At 34.6% G+C, this 23849-nt stretch overlaps 2 protein-coding genes across 2 annotated transcripts; both read left to right on the top strand.

The window, feature by feature from the left end:
* Window positions 1–7999: 7999 nt before the first annotated feature.
* LOC136814108 (beta-1,3-galactosyltransferase 5-like) lies at window positions 8000–9381 on the top strand. The gene has a single exon (XM_067070614.1). The coding sequence runs from the start codon at window positions 8247–8249 to the stop codon at window positions 9267–9269; it is 1023 nt and encodes a 340-aa protein (XP_066926715.1). The 5' UTR covers window positions 8000–8246; the 3' UTR covers window positions 9270–9381.
* A 3858-nt stretch (window positions 9382–13239) lies between these two features.
* LOC136814101 (sialate O-acetylesterase-like) lies at window positions 13240–22635 on the top strand. The gene is made up of 6 exons (XM_067070604.1): window positions 13240–13655; window positions 14876–15045; window positions 18535–18679; window positions 19480–19955; window positions 20767–21132; window positions 22134–22635. The coding sequence occupies exons 1-6, from the start codon at window positions 13436–13438 to the stop codon at window positions 22350–22352; spliced, it is 1596 nt and encodes a 531-aa protein (XP_066926705.1). The 5' UTR covers window positions 13240–13435; the 3' UTR covers window positions 22353–22635.
* The last annotated feature ends 1214 nt before the right edge of the window (window positions 22636–23849 follow it).

Genomic DNA, 23849 nt, shown 5'->3' on the forward strand with positions numbered 1-23849 from the left:
AATTTTAGGGTATTTTTCCCACCGGGGATGAAATTTTTGCCAAATCTTCCAGTGGCCTGGGGTTGTTTTAATAAAATGTTGAAGACAGTATACCAGGCTGAACCCTGATCGGAAAGTAAATTTTCCTCCTGAAGAATTACCTTCTCCAAGTAATAATATTCCATAAACATCCCAGCTAGCGCACAACGTTTTTTCAATGTTTATCTAACGTTCACAACATCCATGTAACGTTAGACGAACGTTGAAGCAATGTTATGTGCTAGCTGGGTCAAGAGACTACACCTTTTTAAAATAAGAACCAATAAATTTTTTCTGAGGCTTGGTTGTTCTTTTTTTTGGCACTTTGAGCCTCTTATCCTGTTCTTATATATAGGGTGTAATTGAGGTATTTTAGATGTTATACCCAATTTTTCATCCTAGACCATATGCTGTTCTCAGGAATTGAAGAGTGACATGCAGAAGATAAGTGAGTGGGCTCATCAACGGAAAGTGTCCTTCAACCCTGATCCCTTTAAAGAGGCAGTTGAAGTGTTCTTTACCCAAAGGTTAAATCCACCTGTTTTTACCCCTCAGAAATTACTTTTAATAATGCAGCCATCACAGTTCAGGATCATCAAAAACATCTTGTTCTCATACTTTGATGAAAAAATAAAAAAATATAATCAAATGTATTGGTCTTATTCGCAGATTTCGTATGTTTCTAACCAGGGTTTCTCTTGCCACTATATACAAAACCTATGTTAGACCACACCTAGATTATGGAGATAATCGTATATAGTGTATAAGTGAACAAAAAAGTAAAATCAACACAGTTTGTTTTTTACGATATTTCGTACTATTTTCAGAACTTCATCAGGTATAGTATATAGTGTATATATAATCGTCCTGGCGATTTCACGCACGCTCTGAAAAAGTCGAGTCTGTTTAATATGATGCTTATCTTGTAATAACTTGATGCTTCAGAGGAACATTAAAAGAAAATTTTACCTTGAGTTAGGCTTTGAAAGCCTATCAGACAGGTGGTTAACTAGAAGGCTTTGCTCCTACTTATCTTACGAATATTCTTCTTCCCCCGAGAGGAGAGGAAGAACGCAATGGAGGGCGAAGGATAAAACCACCACTCGAGGCATCTTTCTGTAGAACCGAGTCCCTGGGGGGGGGGGGTACTAGGGTTGGCGAATGAGGGGTATGTGCAGACGGGACCTCCAAAAACCGACCCTTAGAGAGACTAATTTTTGCAGAAAAGGTGACCCTTAGAGAGACTCTAATTTTTTTTTTCGATTTTTGAAAACAGTCAAACCCTTACTTTAATGGGATAAATTTTCGCGGGGATTAAATTTCGCGGTTGAGCTCATCCGCGAAATTTTAAGATTTCGCGGGAATTAATTTTCGCGGATGAGGGATTTCCTGATTTTTCGCGGGGATTTAATTTCGCGGATTGGGGTACAAATTAAAATTTTTTAAAAGGGTCAAAACATTGAAATTAAATTTTTCCAGGAAAATTAAGAATTTTTTTTTCAAGTAATAAGAGGGTGTTTTGGAATAGGGCGAGGAGATATGTATTACAACTATCAAAAGTTGAATTTGAACTTCTATTGTGCGAAGCTAAATTTTCACAGCCAATTTGGGAAAAAATATTACATATCCTTTTTTGTGAAGAAAATTTTGAGGAAAACGATTTTTTGCTAACAAGCATATTGAGGATTGACCTTTCCCGAGGGTTGCCTCATGTAGAAAAAAAAATAAAGAACGATAAAAATAGAAATTTCGCGGATTGCAAAAAAATTCTAATTTTTCGCGGAAACTAATTTTCGCGGATGGGCCTTTTTCAAATTTCCAATGGGACTTATTTTCGCGGATGACACCCAAATCCGCGAAATCCGCGAAAATTAATCCCCGCGAAAATTTATCCCATTAAAGTAGTAGATAGACTTTATTACAATTTTTTTTTTGATTTTTGAAAAAAGTCATACCCTTCGAGAGACTTAATTACAATTTTTTCTCTGGAAATCGAAAAATTTCCTAAAAATCCGGAATTTTGATTTTTTCGACCCTTAGAGAGACTTTGAAAGATGAAAAAACCGACCCTTACCGTCCGCACATACCCATCATCCATTTTTGTACCCCCCCCCCCCGGAACCGAGCGTTATCGTGCCTCTTTCTTTCTTTTTTGCATAAATAACCTCGGAGATCACGTACGGAATCTTCCCACAATTAAGTCTTTCAAGCAGACAATTCTCCGATTTCTCAGACCCAGTTTTCAGAGCTACACGTTTTTTCTTTTATTAGAACCCAGTTTATAAGAACATTGTGGCTGAAATTCGTCGAAAAATTAAGAACATCGTAAGAACATGCCCAGCCTCAGTTTGGAAAAAAATGACAAGAAACTACAATTTTTTCCTCTTTTCAAGCAGTTTTAAACAAACTTAGGAATGGATTTTCTAAATCGAGGGTCAAATATTGTCCAAATTTTACCAATTTTAAGTGCCCTTTATTTTGCATGATATTGTCGATTTAGAGTAGTCTGAAAATTTAAGAACGCATCTAAGAACATTTCAGGCTGAAAATTGCTAAAAAAAATAAGCACATCCAGGCTCAGCCAAATTTTAGGTGTTCTAATAAAAAAAAAACGTGTAGTGACAACGATGGCGTTGTTCTTCTTAACCGATTGAGGATTGGTTGCAGTAATCTTCATAAGCTCAGGCATAATTTTGCAGACACAGTTGACCCTTTCTGCAACTGTCGACCAAATTCAGTGGAAACAATTCTTCACAGTATTTTTTTGGTGCACTGCACTGATTACTCTAACGACAGACTTGTGATGTTTGGACAGCCTTCTTCAACTTGACATAACCTTTTTTCTATTTAATCCCAGAATATTGTGTAGAATACTTCTTTATGGCGACCCCAATTTTAGTATTGTCCAAAATCACAATATATGATATACTCATTGGCTAAATAACTTATTTTTTAATTATAAATTACATTTATTTATTAAATAAATTATTCTTAATTGTTTTTCTCCGAATCCCGTATTGGAAATCCATTAATTATTGATTAGTGATAAAAATAATGTTACTTATTTATCCGATTTTCAATTGTTTGACATAGTTTATGATGTTTGACTGATTGACTAAATAAACTTAAAATGAATACTTCCCGTCCCCAAGATGATTTTCTTGTTTTAATTCCAAGTGTTGTTTATAGCTTGTCATTTTTAAATGTTTACGATTGGATATTGTTTACAGGGATACATAATCGCACGATGATTTATTTTTTCTTATTTGGCGCCCCTTCAAAGAGAGCAATTAAATCGTTAATTACATCCTGTAGAGAACAATTAATCATTAATCACACTCTTCGATGCAACGCCAATGTTTACAAAATTGATTTTGATGTTTTTTCTTACATTTATTTCATCGAACGTTTTAATTGCATTCGAAATTCAACAATGAAAGAAAAACATAGAGAGAAGAGAAAAATACAAAACATTCAGTGTAATTTACTTCCCTAATGGGGCAAAAGTAGTGAAACAAGCTGTGCGATTAGCTTGTAATCACATGATAACTCGTAAAATTCGAAAATTACACTCGTGATTTTTTTGTTTCGAATTTTCCTCGTCCTTTCAGACTCAGAAAATTAATAACAAAAAAACACTCGTGCAATTATATTCGAATTGCACTCGTTATCATGTGATTACATATACTAATCGTCAGCCGTGCAAAATTACTCGAACCTGATTGGTTTAGAGGAGTGCGATTAATCGTTAATTGCACTATTACCACTTTTTGCACTCTTCGGCGGGGGGACACTTTTGTCCCCTTATTCTTTTCTCTCCCAAGTCCCAGTCAGAGACTTTTTTTACTATATAATAAAAAACAAAGACAATTTTTTTTCTTCAATATAAAAAAGGACAAAGAAATTTTACGTTACAATAGCTTCTTTTAATTGAAAACAAAGAAATTACACTGCAATGTTTTCTTTTTAAACAAAAGAAAAAAAGGAGGTTTTCGAATGTTTACAAAAAGAAACTATGATTTTCTAATGATTATTTACTGACGATTACCTCGGAATCGTATGTTTTGTCGTGTAATTAACGATTAATCACGAGTAACAAAGGAGAAAATAGTAATTTGCGCGAGTCCGAAGGACGAGTGTAAATTACGGTATTTTCTCCTTTGTTACGAGATTACTAGTACTAATGTTTATAGCAAACTCCCCCTGACGACATAATTAAGGTTTTTTGCTAATAACTTTTGTGTGTTTGAAATATCAATGTATATTGTGGGAGGGGGGAGTATTTGGTATATTTCATCTCGGGACCTTGAGAACTTCGGGGCCTAGGCGGTACATGTATATTGTAGGGGTATTTGGCATAGTATCATATCGGGACCTTGGAACCTTTTTGACCTAGGGGTAACATGTATATTGTGGGGGTATTTCATATATTCTCATCTCAGGACCTTGGGACCTTCCCTATTGTAGAGGGAATAGTGTTTCTATATCTTACATTACATTTCCTATTTTTGCCAAACCAAAGTCTTTAGTTTAAAATTAATTTTGGGGTGAGCAAGTAAATGCTTTCTGCTTTTCTGTAAAATTCAGAAGCTTAGACCCCACACTGACCCGTAATTTCAGGCTCAGGTTTGTTCTTAAATTATTCTTATTTTTTTGGCGATTTTGAGCCTCATTGTTTTAGGGCCAACTATTCCTGAATCTGAAAATTAAAAAATTGCCTTGAAAAATTTTATGAAGAAGAGAATGAAGACATTTGCAAAGACAAGTATTTTAACCTTGAGGACCTTGTTTTCGGCGAAAAAATAAAATATTTTGAAAAAAATTTTGCACTAGATATTGTATTGTACAGACATCTTTAACCAAACTAAAAATAGTTTTTTGAAAGATTTTTGTAAAACAAAGACAAAGAATTGCCTCAAAATCGCTTTTGTAAAAAAATTTCACCCACCATGGTTGGGCGTCGATTTTTTTTTTCATTTTCGGGGATACCTTCAGTTGGGAAATATTTTATCCCCAAAATTATTTGTATAGGAGTGTTTAGCCAATAAACAAATATGCCAAAACTTAATACACTGGTTTTCCTTATCGTTCACCCACTTCTGGGCTATCCGTTCTGCTCACAGCACCCTTTCCAGCAGTAAACAAATAGAAAGTTAAAACGAGAAAATTTAAGAATATCATTCTAAACGAAAAGATAAAAAAGTCTACAGTATATGGCCCCCAAAACGGAGACGGCCCCCAAAACGGAGGTCGTCATTAAAATGAAGATTCTGACTTGTAGATTTATCAGAATTAAACAATTTTTGTTTATTTTGAAAGAATGATGGTTATACTTAAAAATGAGCATGTCTTTGCTGGTTTGAGACAGATTCAAAATAACATATTTGCGTCTAAAGGAAATATTTTAACACCAAAATTAGATAAAAATTGCATATAACTCACTCTAGCTCCTTGGATATTGAAAATAAGTTATGAAAAGGTAAGGAAACTTTCTACACCTAAGCCGTTCAGAAATCAAATACATCTGTGACTTTAGAGGCTGGGTAAAAGATATAGCATCTTGAAGGTCAACCAGTATTTTGGAGCCCTAGAATCAGCATTGATAAAATTCTAAATATGAGAAAAAGCAAAAAATCTTGGAATTCTAGTCCTATCACCTTGAGTTAATAGTTTATAACAAAAAATTAAAATTACATATAAAATTTTTCGCTGAATCAGCAAAAACGGCAATTCTGTATTTTTTTTCAAAATATAGGAAAATATTTAAAGCTTAATATTTTCAGTTTCAGTTAACTTTTTTTCTAAAATTTTTCACAGCTTATTCCATACATGAATGGAACTATTTTCAGAAGAATTTGTTTTCAAAAATTGATTAAGACGTTGGTTAAATCAAATTGTCATTTTGAAAATTTCTAAATTTCCGTTTGGACTTTGCAATACGAAAATTGATATTTCATAAAATCATAAATTTTACATCCATCGGGTCGTAAATTTAAGAGAAAACACAAATTTCATAGTTTTTCCCCTATTACCACTGGGTATATTTGATTTAATACAACCGTTTTGGGGGCCCCAAACCTGCATTTTGACAACCAGGGTATACTTGTAAAATTTTTATCAAATAAATTTATGCCCAAAACCCTCTAATCATATTTCAAAAACTATGTTAAAATTTTGTATTCATATCTTAAAGATTATTCGAGAAATCGCTAAATTCAACCTCCGTTTTTGGGGGGCCATTAGAAAAAAGCTACCTATCTTTATGCGATTGAAAAATATTGTTGAAATTGAAAATTTTGAAAAAGAAGTTCCAGGAAATAAAGTAGAGATGTTAAAGGTTTTCATGCAGCAAAAATTTTTGTAAAATCTCTTTTCCTCTAGATTTGAGAGAAATTTCAAATTTGATCGCCGTTTTGGGGGCCACATACTGTAGGTTGATTCGAGATTTTATATAGAGATTCTTATAAAAGGAGATATTGTATTTTTTACTTCAGATTACAGTGTGTGCATCTTGCAATTCCTGCATCAATAACACGAATGCGTAATTTGGCGTTATTTTAAACCACATGTAGTTAATTCCCGTGATAAACAAAGAGAAATTAATCACTAGTGGTGTTACAGGCACTTTCGGTCGGGGTTGTGGATGGCAAAATATGAAATTTGTCGCTCTTTTTTGCCGTTTTTTATGAAATTTGTCGTTCTTTTTATCTATGTTTAGTAATGCAGGAATTGTAAGATAGAGCTTCTCTTATAATCTCATAAACGATATATCCATAAAGATCATGTATAATAATTTACATACCCTTTTTTAAATCTTTTACTTTTTCACAGTGTGGAAATTTCATCAATGAAAAATATCATGCCAGGACAAAAATACACTTAATGAAAATACGCATCCTATTAAGGCGTGTTGTATGATGATATGGCATTGGAAATTCGTAGAGTGTAAAGTGTGATTAAAGTCTGTCCAGATATAATTGGCAGTGGAAACAAAAATGTCTCTAACTTTTGATAGTCAAATATAATTATAGACATTTTTTTGGCTTGTTTTAGAGAATGAAAAGCGCTATATTTGAATGTATTTTTGGTTGAAAAATTCGCAATTTTTAGCGGTTAAATTTGCGATTGCAAAAATTGAGCTTTTTTTCTACTTATACTATAACGTTCATTTTTACACCAGTGGTGGTTCAACCTTAGGTTAAGAAGTTTGACAAATTTCAAGGCAAACAGAAAAGTCCTTCGGAAGTATTGGGACCCGAAATACCCCTTGGTAGCACTTTTCTGTGAAATATCAAATCTCTAACTTATTACTATAAACGGGGGTTATGTTATCTTTTTTGAACAGTGCAATTAAAAGTTGGAAAATGTTAAGTGTTGGTGCATTAGTATTATTGGTATCATTGATTATTTCGAAACGAAGTGAAATCACAGTATAATTGTTTTTATTGAAAAGATAAGCATGAACTTATATTACCTTTTTGTTATTTTTAAGTCATTAAAGAACTTTGCTAATTCCCAAAACACTAAACACAGTTTGGCTATGAGGTCAAAGAGATCGTAAAATGTGTTATGATCGAAAAACTGTTTTATCAATCATATCACTACCCCCGTTTTTAGTAATAAGTTGGAGATTTGATATTTCACAGAAAAGTGCTACCAAGGGGTATTTCGGGTCCCAATACTTCCGAAGGACTTTTTTGTTTGCCTTGAAATTTAACAAACTTCCTAACCTAAGGTTGAACCACCACTGGTGTAAAAATGAACGTTATAGCATAAGTAGAAAAAAAGCTCAATTTTTGCAATCGCAAATTTAACCGCTAAAAATTGCGAATTTTTCAACCAAAAATACATTCAAATATAGCGCTTTTCATTCTCTAAAACAAGCAAAAAAAAATTCTATAATTATATTTGACTATCAAAAGTTAGAGACATTCTTGTTTCCACTGCCAATTATATCTGGACAGACTTTTTTTTTAGTATCCGTCTAGACAATTTCTAGATAATGTCAGAAAGTCACATCGATACATTATCATAAGCATCAGTGATTTACGATAAGTCAGCACGATTAACTTGTATTTGAACAAAGACATATGATTTGAATTTAGAGATTTTATGAGTAGCTGGAAATTTACAACCGTATAAAAATTGCAGATCATCACATGAGAAAAATCAAGAAGTATCAAAATTTAAAAATACATAGGTGATCGTTGTATGACGTTCCGAGAGGTATGTTGTTACGAAGACGAAGGCGTAAAGTTTTATTGATATATGCTGGCTGTTTCATTTTGGTTATCTTAGTTTTTCTGAAAACAGACTCAATCCTTAACATAATTGAAAAGAAAATTATATCTTGCGAGAATTTCCGTCAAAATATACATCGAGATTATAAACTAGTACAATTGGTAATTCCTGAGAACAACACACCGAATATCAAGCTTTTAAATTACGACGATATCGATCCTTTCCATGGAGACATTATGTTTTTGGTTACATCGCATATCCGTTTTCAAATCAGGAGAGATTCTATACGTAGTAGTTGGGGTGACGCTTCACGGTTTACTAAACATCGTCTAAAATACAATGGTGTCAATTACAAGGTATATTTTCAGACTGGTTACCTCGATGGTGCTTTTAAAGCAGCTAAACTTGAATCTAAAATTCACAGGGATATGTTGATTAGTAATAGAACTGAGGATTATTGGGACCTATCCAGGAGAGTGATGCTTGGATTTATTTGGTCACTGGGGCATTGTAGTTTTGAATACCTTATTAAAACCGATGATGATGTTTTCTATAATATACCGAATCTTTTCCAGCTCATTTATGAAGATCCGTTTATATTAGCACACAAGGATCGTGTTTTTGCCGGATCTATTTACCAAATAACGCGTAGATCAAGCAGAGACTTATTTTCAAAATGGTATGTGCCAAAAGAGGAATGGCCGGCTGACGAATACCCATATTTTGCAACTGGAATGGCAAATATTTTATCTCGTTTAGTTGTTGAGAGAATGCGTCCACACTTTGACTGGGTGAACCCATTCCGATTAGATGACGTTTACATAGGAATGTTAGTAAATCGGGCTAATGTTCCCCGTATGGGGATTCGAAAAATAAAAGTCATGAATGAGGAATTTTATGGAAGGGGTTCGGCTAAAAAATGCTTTTATCTCAAACACTCAATAACTCAACATCAAGTGACTAAAGGCTGGTGTATGGAAGGACTTACAGCAAAAAGTGTAATAACATAGCACAAAGTAGCATTTTTATACCTATATGCTGGAAATTACACCCCTGTAGCACAGACCCGGTGGGAACCTCGCCCCAACTATACTGAAAATTTGGACCAAAATTTCGTCCCTAATTGAACTAGTCATAGCTTTCACTAAATGCCCACGCAGAAGATCATGTCATGCACTTATAAAGCTTTTAATGCTTTAAAGATTAAAGCATTAAAAATAATCAGGAATAATTGATTGATTTAATTATTGAATGATTGATTAATTGATTGAGGCATATGCTTGAAAAAAAAATTATATTCCATTAACACAATACTTGAAGAATTCATGCAGCTTGATAATTTGATAAAATTTAAGGAAAAGCTTCTCAAAAATTTATTTCAAAAATTATGGTATCATTACTTTACTGGTTTTCAGATCTCCTGTTTGTTTTTTTCTCCCAGTTTCTTTCTTACAACAATATATTATGTCATGATTATTATTCACAATAGACCTTTTCTGATAATGCCGCAGACATCTTAGATTGTAGGCAAAATATATAGCGGTGAATAGACCTTTTTTTAACAAGAGGCAGCCATTTTGAATAATTATGTACTCCAGCATAAAAACAATCATACAGCCATGCATAATTTTTAAAATATGCATAATACAGTAATTATGCATGGCTGTGTCACTGTTTTTATGCTGGAGTACATAATTATTCAACATGGCTGCCTCTTTAAAAAAAGGTCTATAAATCAACAAGGCAACCAATCAGAAATAGCTTGCTTTTTTCATTGGCTGCTATATTTCAACAATTCTCTATTGCTCAGGGCCGGCGAAACTGGGGGGGGGGGGGGGCCGGGGGGCATGGCCCCCTACTTTTTTGCTAAGAAAGGCCCGTCGGCGCCAACCATGGTGGCGCCTCCTTAGACACTTACTATTTGGCACCTCCACTTTCATAATTGATTCGCCGGCCCTGTATGCTACTTTGCCTAATAAACAATAGTCAAGAAAATACTACGTATAAAATTTATCAAAAAGTTCTGCGCCATCTTAAATTGGGTGAAATAGAAACCAATCCTAGTTAAGGCCCGGGCTCCTCTTGTGTACGCTGTGATTGCACTTCTCAAGCAAAATCTTCTATGTTGTTGGTCAAAAGAAAAATAAAGGAATGCCATTGTGGTCTATTCAGACTTACAGTCGAGAAAAGTTGAAATGCGCTTTAATTTTTTTTCAAATGCATAGTACTTTTTCATGATGTGATGCAATCTTTTCTCCAAGCTGAAAGGATCGAAGCCATTAAGATGATCGCAGCGCAGACAATGAAGAGACGTGCCTCCAGGAAGCTAGACTTTTTGAGTTTATAGCTATATACTTTCACTTTATTCTATTGTGTTTCCGTATGACTGTCTGTGTATCTAGTCTAACCACCGTTAAATGCCTTCGGGAAGGTCCCTCCTAACTTGGAAAGCCAGAATTGGAGCTATTTCACCAAACCACTGGAGCATAGGTTATTTAGAAAAAGTTGAATATGCGCATGTAAAGTTAAACGAATGTTAAAACAGTGAATACACTCTAAGCACTAAGTGAGGTAAATCCAAAAGAAATTCAACATTCAACATTCATTCAACCACTTTTGGATTCAACTTTACATATGGCCATATGCATACATTCAACATTTTTGAACTTTGCCGGTATCTTGTTTTACTAAGTTAAGAAGGACTTTCTCGAGTTACGACCATATTATGGTATTTAAAGCTCAAGAAGCTCTATAAACAATAAAGCTAGTTATTAATATAATAACAGACAGTTTACAGTTTGAACAAAAAATATCAAATATCAAATGTACGTACATTAAAAAACTTGAGCAAATTTCTTTAAAGATTCCAGAAAAAGAATTGAAATCATTGCTGAAATGAACTTCTGACTAAATTACAGTATTTAGTATTCAGTTTCAAAGACAAGAAACAAAACTTGACATACAAAACACTTTTTCCAGTCAATGAATCAGCTCATCATCATAACCAGTCTGCCATTTTGTTTGTTTTGATTTGCACAAGTAATATTGTAATTCGTGTTATATCATACACTGTTATAAATAATTTGCATTTATAACACTCGCTTCAGCTTTTCAAAGCTAAATCAAAACTAATAAATTGTAATACGTAATAATGGTAATAGCATATAACGTAATATGAAAATACGCATACTACTAAAAACCGAACATTTACGGAAGAGACTAACTACGGGGATGCTTGCGCGACAAAACAAAAAAACAACAAAATTTCGAGATTCCAGTCCAATATCTATGCGTGAAACTATGAGTGCCTCCTCGTCGCTGCGCTCCTGCGGGGGCAAAAATATACCCTTTAATTTCAGCCCCATTAAAAAATTGACTTTATTTTCATCCCCATTAAAAATGTGGCGAAAAAAATATCCCCACTGTGGGAACGCTGCTTGATTACTTTTAAGGAACTTTTTATAATTTTTTTTATATCTAATAAATAGAATTTATTATGAAAGATAATTTTTAAAGAATTTAGTTAATTTTAAAATACTCGATCAAGAGATTGTTTATTGTACCGGGTGCGCCACAAAAAAGTTTCTCTCTTTGAAACTGATTTGCTTGAAATATAAAATTTTTAAAAGAACCTTGCCTATTCCATTGGAAAGAAGAAATATAAACTTAAATTTTGATGGGTCATTTATCTAATTCAGTTCTTTAGATCAAAAGTTATGCTCAATTGAATAAAAAAGTTACTTTCAGAAAGTGCCCGAAAACGTTACAAATCGACCTATCAAATTTTTATTTTAAATTTGGCAATCGCAATAGCCTTTATACGATCAAGAGCATTTTTCAGTAATTAAACACTTAAATTTTGAAACTGATGGGTCGAAAGGGTTTTAAATCTTCATCAAAATCATTTTAATTTACTTTTTACCCAAATTTTTCACAGATTTTTGGTTCTAGACTGGATAAAGTCTATGTAAGGCTGGATGTACCTCGAAACCCATATTTGATGTATTTTTATGAATTTTACCAAATTTTTTTGGCTTTTTTCGACGAATTTTCTTCCTTTTAATGTAATTCAACCTTCCTTTATACAACAAAAGGTCATTTAGACAGCTAATTATCATTTTTGATGGCTGAAGCAAAAAAACTGGTGCATCGTGTAATTATGCTTCTGTTTAATTTGATAGGTCAATTTTTAACGTTTTTAAGCACTTTCAGAAAGTAACTTTTTTATTCAATTGAGCATAACTTTCGATCTAATGTACCGAATTCATTAAATGACCCATCAAAATTTAAGTCTATCCTTCTTCGTTCCAATGGAGTAGGAATGGTTCTTTTAAAATTTTTACATTTCGAGAAAATTAGTTTTAAAGAGAGAAACTTTTTTGTGGCGCACCCGGTATATCTGTTTATATGGAGATGACATGAGAATCATGAGAATCTCATTTCTGAAAAGAAAACTGTTTTCTTCTGGTTGTAAGTCTCTTCCCAGTTGACAGACAACGTTCTATCAACCTTTAATGTTCCCAACGTCCATATAACGTTAGACGAACGTTGAAACAACATTGTGTGCCAGCTGGGTTAGTGTTACTTATCACGATCTTCATTCTTCTTAAATCAACGAGTTAACTTTCTAATTATACATCAATTCTTAAGGATCATGAAGTAGACATCAAAGAATGACAAGACGAAGTAAGCCCACAAAGTCTAGATATAAGCATTTTGTGTTAATTTGTTTTGCAAACAGATTGATTAAATTAATTTATATAAATTAAATCAATAATACTCGTGGGTTATTTCGTGGAGAATTGGAGAATTCTTTCTTGGATTTTAACCGATTCAGAGGAATAAAGAAAAATCTAAAATGACGCATGTTTCGTAACTTGAGCTTTCAGATTTAACCTATAGAAATTTACACCTTCGGTCGTTTTGAAGTATAAACCGAGATATAAACAACTTTTTATTTATGCAAGTCATATAATAACAAATCATCGTTCGATGCAAAACGCTTTAAAGCAAAACTCGTGTCAACAAAAATTGGTTTTTATAATTTATTTGAAAAATAGGCGTTTGCTTTGTGTGTCGATGGTAACGCTTTGAAGCAAAACTCATGTCAGCAAAAATTGGTTTTTATAATTTACTTAAAAAATAAGCATTTGTTTTGTGTGTCAATGGTTTTGCGATGCAACTAATACTGATTATAACAGCATTGGCTCTTAAAAGTCAACTTATATCTTGCGAGTTTCGATTTGCCAATAGCTATGGCTCAAATATGGTATTGCAAAGAGCACCCTTGAGTGCAAATGTTTGGGGATTTGGCGAGGAAGGTCAGAAAGTTGAAGTGACTGTCACTAATGCCCAACACGAGGTCCAACAAACTAAAGATACAACAGTCAAGAAAGGTAGGGTTTTTGAACTGAACTGTCATCCCAACCCATTCCCACTTATGAATAAATATCGTCCCGTAATATCGTGCATGAATATTACATTGTGATAAACAGGCAGGAGCATACACTAAACAAAAGCAAAATAGTAATCTGATCGAGAAATGCGACATTAAAATTCTTATAGTCCATCTCACAGATTAAATTTCAGATAAAGCTAAAACTATGATTCTAACGGTAATCCCAACCAAGAGAATCACGCTGAAATGAGAAACTCATCCTATCAAAATCAAGCAGTTTTCAATCCCTTATTGAATTTCATCTCCTTGACTTTAATCTAGTCACTTTTTATTCCAGAGTCCTAACCTAAATGTTTGGAAAATAAAGGATAAAGTTTTTAGAATTGGTTTGAATAATTTTTTTATCAGTCCTTATTTTAGGATTACCTATCACGAAGTCTTATAAAAGTCTCTTAAATGGAATACTCTCAAAGTGTCAAAAAAATCGTTGATGCAGACCCAGTTGGCACGCTGGCACACAACGTTGTTTCAACGTTTATCTAATGCTCACAACGCCTATATAACGTTAGATGAACGTTGAAACAACGTTGTGTGCCAGCTGGGGAGACGATTGACTACCGATTTCTGTCTAATGCCGTCCCCGGGGGGCACCCATATGGTCCGACCCACGGCATGTGCCGCCCTTAAGGGTAAGTTTTTTTGAGACCCTCCAAATGCACTGTAAGGATGTACTTTTGATAGAGTGCACTACAAAGGTCTTCTTTTAGCTGAATATACTGTAAGGGTGTGTTCGGGGACTGCTGAATTGCGAGTAATCTGACAGTAAAAATACCTCATCTTTGTGGTTTTAACTCGTACCCATATTGGTTTATTTTGCACATTGAGTCGACATCTCACACTCATTTTCAGGTGGCTTCAGCAAAATAGGATATGAAATCGAACTACACTGTAAACTGTAAGGGTCAGAATCGTTCGGTAAAATGCACTTTAAGGGTATCTTTTCACTACCCAAGGGCTGCACTGTAAGGGTCGGATTTTGATAGCCATTTTTTGGTGGCAAATGCCGTCGTTTCAAAATCGACTGCCCCTCCGGTATGCCGTCCAAAAGATTAAGGTACTATATAGTGGTAGTGATAGTTACGCTTTCAGTTTCTATTGGTTGAGCACTCTACTGATAAATAAAAGCATCCCATTATTTTTGTTCAATTATTCTAATAGACTGGAACGGGAATGCTGTTTGGTCTGTAAAATTATCACCTATGAAAGCAGGAGGTCCTTACAATGTCACTGCAAAGTCCAACAATGTACAAATCGTTCTATCCAATCTATTATTCGGAGATGTATGGCTGTGTAGTGGACAGAGCAACATGCAATTTACTGTCGGCATGGTGAGAAAATTTATAACTGAAATTATCAACGTTTTAATGTGTGTGATATTTATAGTCTGAATTGCAGACTTCTATGGATTTTTTTCCTATAAGACACTCTAGAAGTTCAGTTAGAAACATTTGGTGAGTTCCTGTACGCAGCTGCAATCAAAAGAATCATAACCCAACTCATAAAAAAGATACGTTTGTGTCTTTTTACCATTTTTTTGCCTAAACAATATAGCAAACACAGTAAGTATAAGCAGACTGTGCTTTTAATTGGCTGTAAAAACTTTTTGCATCGGTAGAAATCTTCTCCAACTTACAACAATGATAGAACGCACCTATTTAAACAAAATTAAGCAGCGCTTTTTTTATCTTTCTACTTCTTCATCTTCAATGAAGCTCTCAAAGTCAAATAGAATTAAGCACATAAGATATTCTTATATTTGTGAAATGCCGCTCGCGCCTTCGCTACGGTGGAGTGCGTGACGTAACTCACGCGGCAAAAAACTTGCCTATAGACGATATCGGCTTTCCGAATTCTCCCCGTATGATTACCCATGATGCATTGTTAGGGTTAGGGTTATCGTCCGTGAATTTTTTTGAGCAATGCATCATGGGTAATCATTCGGGGAGAATTCGTTAAAGCCGATATCGTCTATTGTTGGCTGATTATATTGGCCATTTTGGCGTTACCACCCTCGAAGCAGCGGGTGCCTTTATCATTCCGCAACTCTGTCCACCATTTTAAATGAGTTAACAATAGTTCAAAAGGGCGCCCTCATCAAGGAAGATCATTTGCTTTGGTCTCCGGCTTTGGGAAGTAGTAATGTTTTTGTTTGTTTTTGATGGAAAATAGTAAGAAACTTAAGTTTACAAGTGTCATTTAGGTTTTGTTGGCTGATAGAATGGCAGGATCCTGGATGGCTTCCCTAACTGAAGTTGAGCAGAAGCCTATGATACTTATGTGCGTCTGTATACTTTAAAGGCAAATATCTCTCGATCGAACTTTGAAACCTTACCTAGAAAGTGTAAGCTGGATGACGTCATATAAAAATCTGACGGATTTTGGGCCATTATGGACTCTTTCAGGTAGCATGACTGAAAATCTTTTACAAAGGTCCTTATTTTCGTTATCTGTTTTCATGATATTAGACCAGTGGCCGAGGTAGTGAATTATGTCACTTCGTAGGTCAGGGCAAATTTTCGATATTATGCCCCTAATAGGCAGTAAAGACCTAACTCTTCGTACAAAAAATATGGGAAACGCAAGTTTGGACTTTGTACCCTATGCTGCACGCAAGCACGCAAGCACGCAAGCTAAAGTCCTGCAAAAGCGGGACAAAAATCAGTTTTTTAAGTTTTCAAAAAAACGCCAGATAGAGTAAAAAAAACAATTTTTCTATTTTTCCTTTTTTTTGCAAAAGTTTTAGAAATGAAAATAAAGGGATAATGATAATTGAATACTATTAACTGATGATCCGCAGCACTATTGTAAAGCTAGAATCCCTTCGCGTCTTTTTGCTTGAGAATATGATTGACAGATTAAAGTTTTTCACCCGCGCGGGAGCTGGCGGGTGTTCTGAGGGCGTTCTGCAAGCGTTCTCGGCTCAATCCTTGGACTGTGCGCTAAAATGGTAGACAAAGCTGTGGCTGATCTTTTCGATGGAAGTTGTTGGAATGTTTACAAGGCTCTTGACAGAATATCGTTTGTTTGATTCTCAATGATGACAGTGCTGTTATTAATTTTGTTAGATCTGACAAATTGATGTTTGTAAGTGCACTTTACAGTTTTGATTCCCATTGAAAAATCATATTCTGATTTTCATGTTATTGGATGCTGTTTTAGAGCTTTAGAGCTAGCCTGATAGGATGCAGAATTGACAAAAAAAATTTGCCCTTCGAATCTCTTGCAGTTTTTGAGTGAATCGATTTTTAGTTAATCAAAAATTTGCCCTGATCTAAGGGGTGCCCCACGAAAACCATTCTTAAGGCATTTTCTGAATCTCGGACGCTGGTCTATATTTCGAATAAAATAGTCAAATATTTTTTTTAAAATCTTGTTTGCAGAGAAATCTGACGTCAGCAAAAAATGCTAAAATGAACCTGTGTGGTATGAGAAGGGCGACGGGAGAACAACAAAAATGTGCCTGTTTGGAACGATCTTTGCAGTGGTTTAAACTAAATAATTGAATACAAAAGAAACTATCAAATAGCGAAAAATTGATTAATGCATAAACAGGCAAAAAGAACTAACTTAAAAAGGCCAAGCCGTGTAGTGAAAGGGCACAAGGAAAAAGCAAAGAAACAAACAAAGGATAGAAGCTTACCAGCATGCACAACCAGAGTTGTTATTGTTAGGAGAAACTTGAGTTATGCTTTACCAAGCACGACGATCTTTAGAGTAATGTTTAAAAATCGGGAAACCAAAAGTTTATTTTTGTAATAAGTGCAGTACTGTTTTTTAAAACGGCCCCATTTTTTGAGTCAATAAAGCCCATACGTGTAATATTTGAAAACAAAATTTCTTTTTGATAAAAACTTTTCAAAATCGGGAATTTCTCGAAAAATTTGATTTTAGATCCCTCAAAATCCCGCTTCATCCCGCTTTAGATCCCTCAAAATCGGAATCGAATTAACTTCCGATTGGGAAGGGCTAGAGTTCTCAATTTTTCACTGGATATTCGTTTTCATCTTCCTTATCGGATGAAAGAAAGATCCTGTCGTTAAATATCGTCAATTTTATTTTACGACCAAAAATAGTCATTATTTTAATCCGATAATTCCGATTACAGATCGCCGTGAAGCGACCAAGTTTCCTTACGCAGGAAAAAGGCGTTGAAAATGTGTCAACACATACATAACCTTTCTTATACGTCTCTTATTCAAAACTGATTTAGTAAAGCAAGAAAATTTCACTGTAATCGCTTTTACCAAAAAAAAATTACCTTAGAGACATAAAAATAAAGCTAAACTGAGATGACGTCATAATTGCTAAACATAAAATCAAAACAAAACGCGTACGTAATAAAATTGATAATTGCTTTAGTGAAAAGAATAGTTATAATAATTTCACATGATGATTTTCATGGTTCTAGTACATTGAGTTTCAAGCCCGAAGGGCTAGAGGCGAGACTCCTGGATGGGAAATGAAACCCACTTATTTCCCATCTAGAAAGCCCGTGCGTAGTTTTTACACAAATGCTGGATTAAAACTAAAATCGATCGCTAGATTTCAAAAAAATTTAGTCCTCAAAAACAAAGAAACCGCTAGATACAGTCCGTCGTCATGATTATGGCGCGTTCTACGCGCTTTTTGGATGGGAAATAAGTAGCTTCAATTTCTCTTGCCTGGGTTAAAGTTTCGCCTTCCCTTCGGGCTTGAAACTCAATGTTCTAGTACCCATTTACTTTGACATATTACTTCCTCTTCGTATATGTATTGTATTCTCTAGTAAGCCGCACAGTCGCTTTATAAATCATACTTCTCACTTTTTTTGGTTACAGAGCACAACAGCAGATGAAGAAATAGCGTCGGCACAAAACCATTCCGATATAAGACTTTTCTCTCTCAACCAATTTGCATCTGAGAAACCATTACAAGATTTTGACCTCAACAATGTCCTCTTGAAATGGTCTGTAGCTTCAAAAGGTAATATTTAAGTATAATTTTAATATTTAGTCCTCATATCCCAAATGTCGGGTATTGTTGTACATTTTTCATGGATAATACTTGGCGAGCGTCACATTATAGCCAACACCTGTGTCACATGCCCGATAAAATCTCCTACCCTTTCTGGAAAAACCGGCAAAAATAGCCCTTTTGAGAAAAGTCCTTAAATTTCAGATTCAGTTTGAAACTGCACTGAAATCACATTTTGAAACACATTGTAATTGTAAAGTTCAATTTCTCCATTAGTATATATTCAGCTGCTCTATTTTTATTCCAACCGGTGAAAACTTTCAAATGCATACAAGTAGAAGAAATTTCTCGTATACACTCCTGGAAAATTGAAACGATTTAACAGATACTCACGAAATAAACTCCAAAGTTGCCAGAGACAACTACGCTGTTACATCCCCTTCTCACAGACCCACTGGAACCCCTTCCCACTGGAGAAATTGGCCAAAATATCGTCCCCGGTGGAAAATGATTCTCTAGTTTTTTGTCCCCACTGAAAAAAATTAACTAGACAAATCCTCACTGCAAAATATTTTGCTATTTTTGCCATCCCCACTGAATTTTCTGACTATAAAACAAAAGAATTGAAATTCCCAGGCATGAAAAATATGGGAATATTGATATCCATCGAGTTTCAGTCCGTTTTTTTATCCTCACTGATTGAATAAATCCGACCGGGTCTGTGAGAAGGGGGTGTACTGTTGAATTTAAAATAAAATTCACCCGATAAAATAAGATTCCAATAAAAGTCTCTCATACTGTCTTTCTAGATACCGTTGGAGGTCCTGCTTGGAAATATTTCTCAGCATTGTGTTGGATGTATGGTCGACGATTATATGATCAATACAAAATCCCTATTGGTTTAGTTGATAGTGATTGGGGAGGTACCTGTGCTGAGGCTTGGTCATCACCGGAGGCTCTGGCGAAGTGTGGTTTGAAGAAGAACTCTGTTCAAACTAGAGGGGATAGGGTACGCTTGAAACGAGACGTACTGGTTGAACGAACAGTTTATGAAGATTCTAATGTTGATCCAAACTCATATTCAGTATTATGGAATTCTATGATTCGTCCTTTTTTGAATATGACAATCAAAGGTGCTATTTGGTACCAAGGTGAACATAATACGATTGTGAATAAAGATTATTACGCATGCGTATTCCCAGAGATGATCAATAATTGGAGAAAGAAATGGTTTGAGGGAACTGATGGTTCAACGGATCAGATGTTTCCTTTTGGTTTTGCTCAGGTGAGAAAATATAGATAAGAAATTTATTTTCCAGGTTTATTAGCTATGTTACATAGTTTTTACCATTATGGAAGAAAAACATTCGATTTCAAAGAGTAGATTCCTTAAAGCCCTTAAATGAAAATATGTTGGGAAGGTAGCTTTAGACCAATTCTGTGTGACGTCGTTTTCACTGGCACCATCAGACATTTTCCTAAGAAATGGTAGAAAGAATATGTGAAGAATGATTTAGTAACACATTGAGAGCTCAAAGTCATCAAATATTTCTCGTTTGGACTTGCACATAATTTTCTGTTTGTTTTTTGTTTCTTGGGTAAAGTTTATGTCAGTTAGAAACAGGCAGTCTTTGAGGGTTGCTTGAAGTTAATTTGATTTCGCCGAATCGATTTACAATGAAAAGTATGTCTCACTTATAACGGATAGAAGACCCTTTCCAAATCAATCTGCTCTTTAAGAAAAGTTAATCGTTTTTTCGTAGATTGGCTTGGAATTCTGATCGTCTTTCAAACACTTCTGATTGGTTGTTTTATATCACAAAGATTTAACTTTTTTCATATTTTGACAGGCCCGGCGGAACAACCGTAAAAGTGGAAGGGCAAAGGCTCAAAATGAGATAGAACTTGCCAGGAATTGGAGAAAGAAAATCTTATTCAGCCTCCCCGCTTTCACCGGGCCTGTTTGAGAGCCAAGTGGAATCTTGGAAATCTAACCTACATCATGGACAATAAAATTTCTGTCTGCCTTTAAAGTCGGTTTCTAATTTGTTTCCAATATGTAGATAGTCTAACTAATTTTACTCTTCAATTTTCAGCTAGCAACAGTCGGGGCTGATTTTTCATCAAAAAGGCCCGACTTTGCAAAGATCCGATACGAACAGACAGCAAATTACGGTTATGTTCCAAACCAGCAACAACAAAACGTCTTTATGGCCGTTGCTATGGATCTCCCTGACGACAAATCACCATTCGGCTCTATCCACCCACGTGATAAAGCAACAGTCGCTGATAGGCTAGTATTGGGAGCACGTGCTTTAGTTTATGGCGAGTCTAGTATCAATTTTCAAGGACCAATTATGGATACATGTTCTTTGTTTAATTATGGGGGGAATTTTGGAATCAAAGTTGCGTTTAGGAATGCTGAAAAAGGAATACAAGTTAAGGGTCCGACTGGTTTTGAGGTACGTATATTTTAAAATTAAACATAGGCGTGTGTGACTTGTTGAAATTATGACAGATACTCTAGTAGCTATGAGGAACCTCCACCTTTTTATAAACTCCGACACCTTTTTCATCCAGATTTTCAAAATTGCAAAAACATGGGACAAATTTGCAAAAAGATTTAACGTTTCATGCTATATTGCGTTAAAAATTTGCATTTCATTGAGGCTATCCTTGAACTAATACCCCTGTCTCCGCACTGCAACAAAATTCAATAATAGCCAATCGAAATGGACAACCGCTCTTGCTTTTAATGGATGGAGATTTAAAATTTGATTATTTATATTATATCTAAAAAGTCTAATGGGGAAACTTTAGTGCTATTCCCAATGGGAATGAGGATTCATGTATTTCCTGTCAGGTGAAATATTAGGACACCCCTGTGTCACAGACCTGAAAATTTGGCTAAAATGTCCTCCCCGGTGGGAAAATACCCTGCAATTTCAGCCCCACTTGGAAATTGACTTTCATTTCATCCCCATTCGAAATTCAATGTTTAAAAATTGCACTCCAAAACCATCCTCACTTGTTTTTTCTTACCTTGGAACAACAGAATTCCTATCTTCTTTGGAATTTCGATATAAATTTTAATCCCCACTGAGGAAAAAGGTTCCACTAGGGCTGTGAGACAGGGGTGTATTAGGGTTTGTTTCTCATATGGGTATAATTTTAGTGATCAAAGAGAGGTCAAACCGGGTTTACGACGTACGGCATATTTCATAACTTATAAGTCACCAACTTACCAATCTCGTTCACAGAGCCACTTACACCACTTTGCGATTCTACTGATGGACGTGAGAAACACAGCTGGCGCACAAAGTTCTTTCAACGTCAATTTAATGTTCACAACGTCCATTAAACGTTAGATGAATGTTAAAACAACGTTGTGTGTCAGCCAAGAAGTGAACAAAGGGACTGCCACCATTTTTATCATTTCACCGCATTTTTATTTTCGTTTTAGGTCAAGGCATCTGGTTCAACAGAATGGACACCTGCCGAGATAATTTCACCATCTGATGATCACCAAAGTATTTTACTATCTCTTCCTTTTGAACCTTCATTAAACGTCACAATGGTTCGATACGCTTGGTCCCAGACTCCTTGCGAGTACAAGAAATGTGCTGTTTACTCTATTGAAAATGATTTACCAAGCCCACCCGGAGTTTGCTTCATTCCTTGATTTCTTTAGAAAAATAGTAGTGGTGAAAGATTTCTTTAAACTGATTTTATAACATTTTCATAAATGTTAGACCTACTAATTTATATTAATCGAGACTTTAAAACCTCCGGTAAATTTGATAATTTTTATGGTAAGATTTAACATATGAATATTAATTTTTATAGATCTTTCTTTTTTACAATGATCAATTCACGACAAAAATTGTAAATATCATTTGATATTTTGTTGTTTTTAGTCACCTTCTTGAAATCTGTAATCCGAGTGAATTTAAACATCAAACTAAGGTATCTGGCCTCGATAAATTTCCTGTTTTTTCAAATTTACTCTAAGCAGCATACAGACGAAGGCTCAATCATTTAAAATATAGGTCTAAAGTAAAATAAGTTGTCATGATATGTATAAAAATCACAGGTATAATAGAAAATAAGTACTCCCGATACTTTTTTCTGGGAAATTTGTGCCTTACTCTGGTATTTCCTGTGACACCTGTCTAGAAGGCTTTTGTTCCTTTCTATTGTTTATAAGTTGAACTTGCGTTGAGAAATTTGTTTCTTCGTTTGTTTTTTTTTCTCACTTTTTGACCATGTGACTAAATTTTAAATCCAACCCAAGAGGAGAGAGTATCTTTATAACAGACAATCATCATCATCGGGAATTCAGCAAGTGTACACGTTTTTCATATATAAGAACAAACTATATAAGAACTTCGGCTTCGTTGGCCGAAGAGTTAAGAACAAGTTAAGATCATTTTTAAACTAATTATTATCAAGCTTTTTGGGGGCTCCTAATCTCAAAAGGGGGAGGGTATTTTCAACCACCCTTGCATAACTTCTGATCTAGGAAAACTATGGACTTGAAACTTGGCAGTAATGTTCTCTACCATAAAATAAATTAATAGGAAAAAATTTGAGTTGATGACGTCATCACAAAGTTTCATAATTACCGCTGACCAGTGAAAATGTAATCTCAACTAAAATTGCATTTAAAGTTGAACAAATAAAGATTTTTGAATTCAGTTTTGATTTTATGAAAGCCAAACAGAATATCTTTAACGTAATTGCAGGTTTTTAATGTACTAATAAAATTGACGTTTAAAATCTACGCAGTAGATGAAAAGATTTATATACTAAGAAGTATTAAAAGCTAAAACTTGTCAAAGTTTGAAGTTAAATGTATGCCAATATCAAAAGTTATGCTAAATTTAAGATTTTGTGATTTTACAGGGTTTTAGCTGATTATATAACATGCCTGAACTTTAAGAGTGTTAAAATTTATCCATCAGCAAAAAAGTGCCAGGGTGGTGGAAAACAACCCCCTCATAAAAATAGGGTTAAGGCTTTGCTGGGGATCCGATTTATTAGGAAAATGGACAAAAATACTCACAATATACCTTCATCTTAAGAACAATTTAAGGCTTAAAACTCAACAAAGTTAAGAAATATCCTAAGGTTTCAAACTTTTTGGATCTGTTCTTATAAAAAAAAGTGTACACAAGAA

The sequence above is a fragment of the Clytia hemisphaerica genome, unplaced genomic scaffold (genome assembly GCF_902728285.1).
Source record: "Clytia hemisphaerica strain Z4C2 unplaced genomic scaffold, Clytia hemisphaerica genome assembly, whole genome shotgun sequence".
NCBI lineage: Eukaryota > Metazoa > Cnidaria > Hydrozoa > Leptothecata > Clytiidae > Clytia > Clytia hemisphaerica.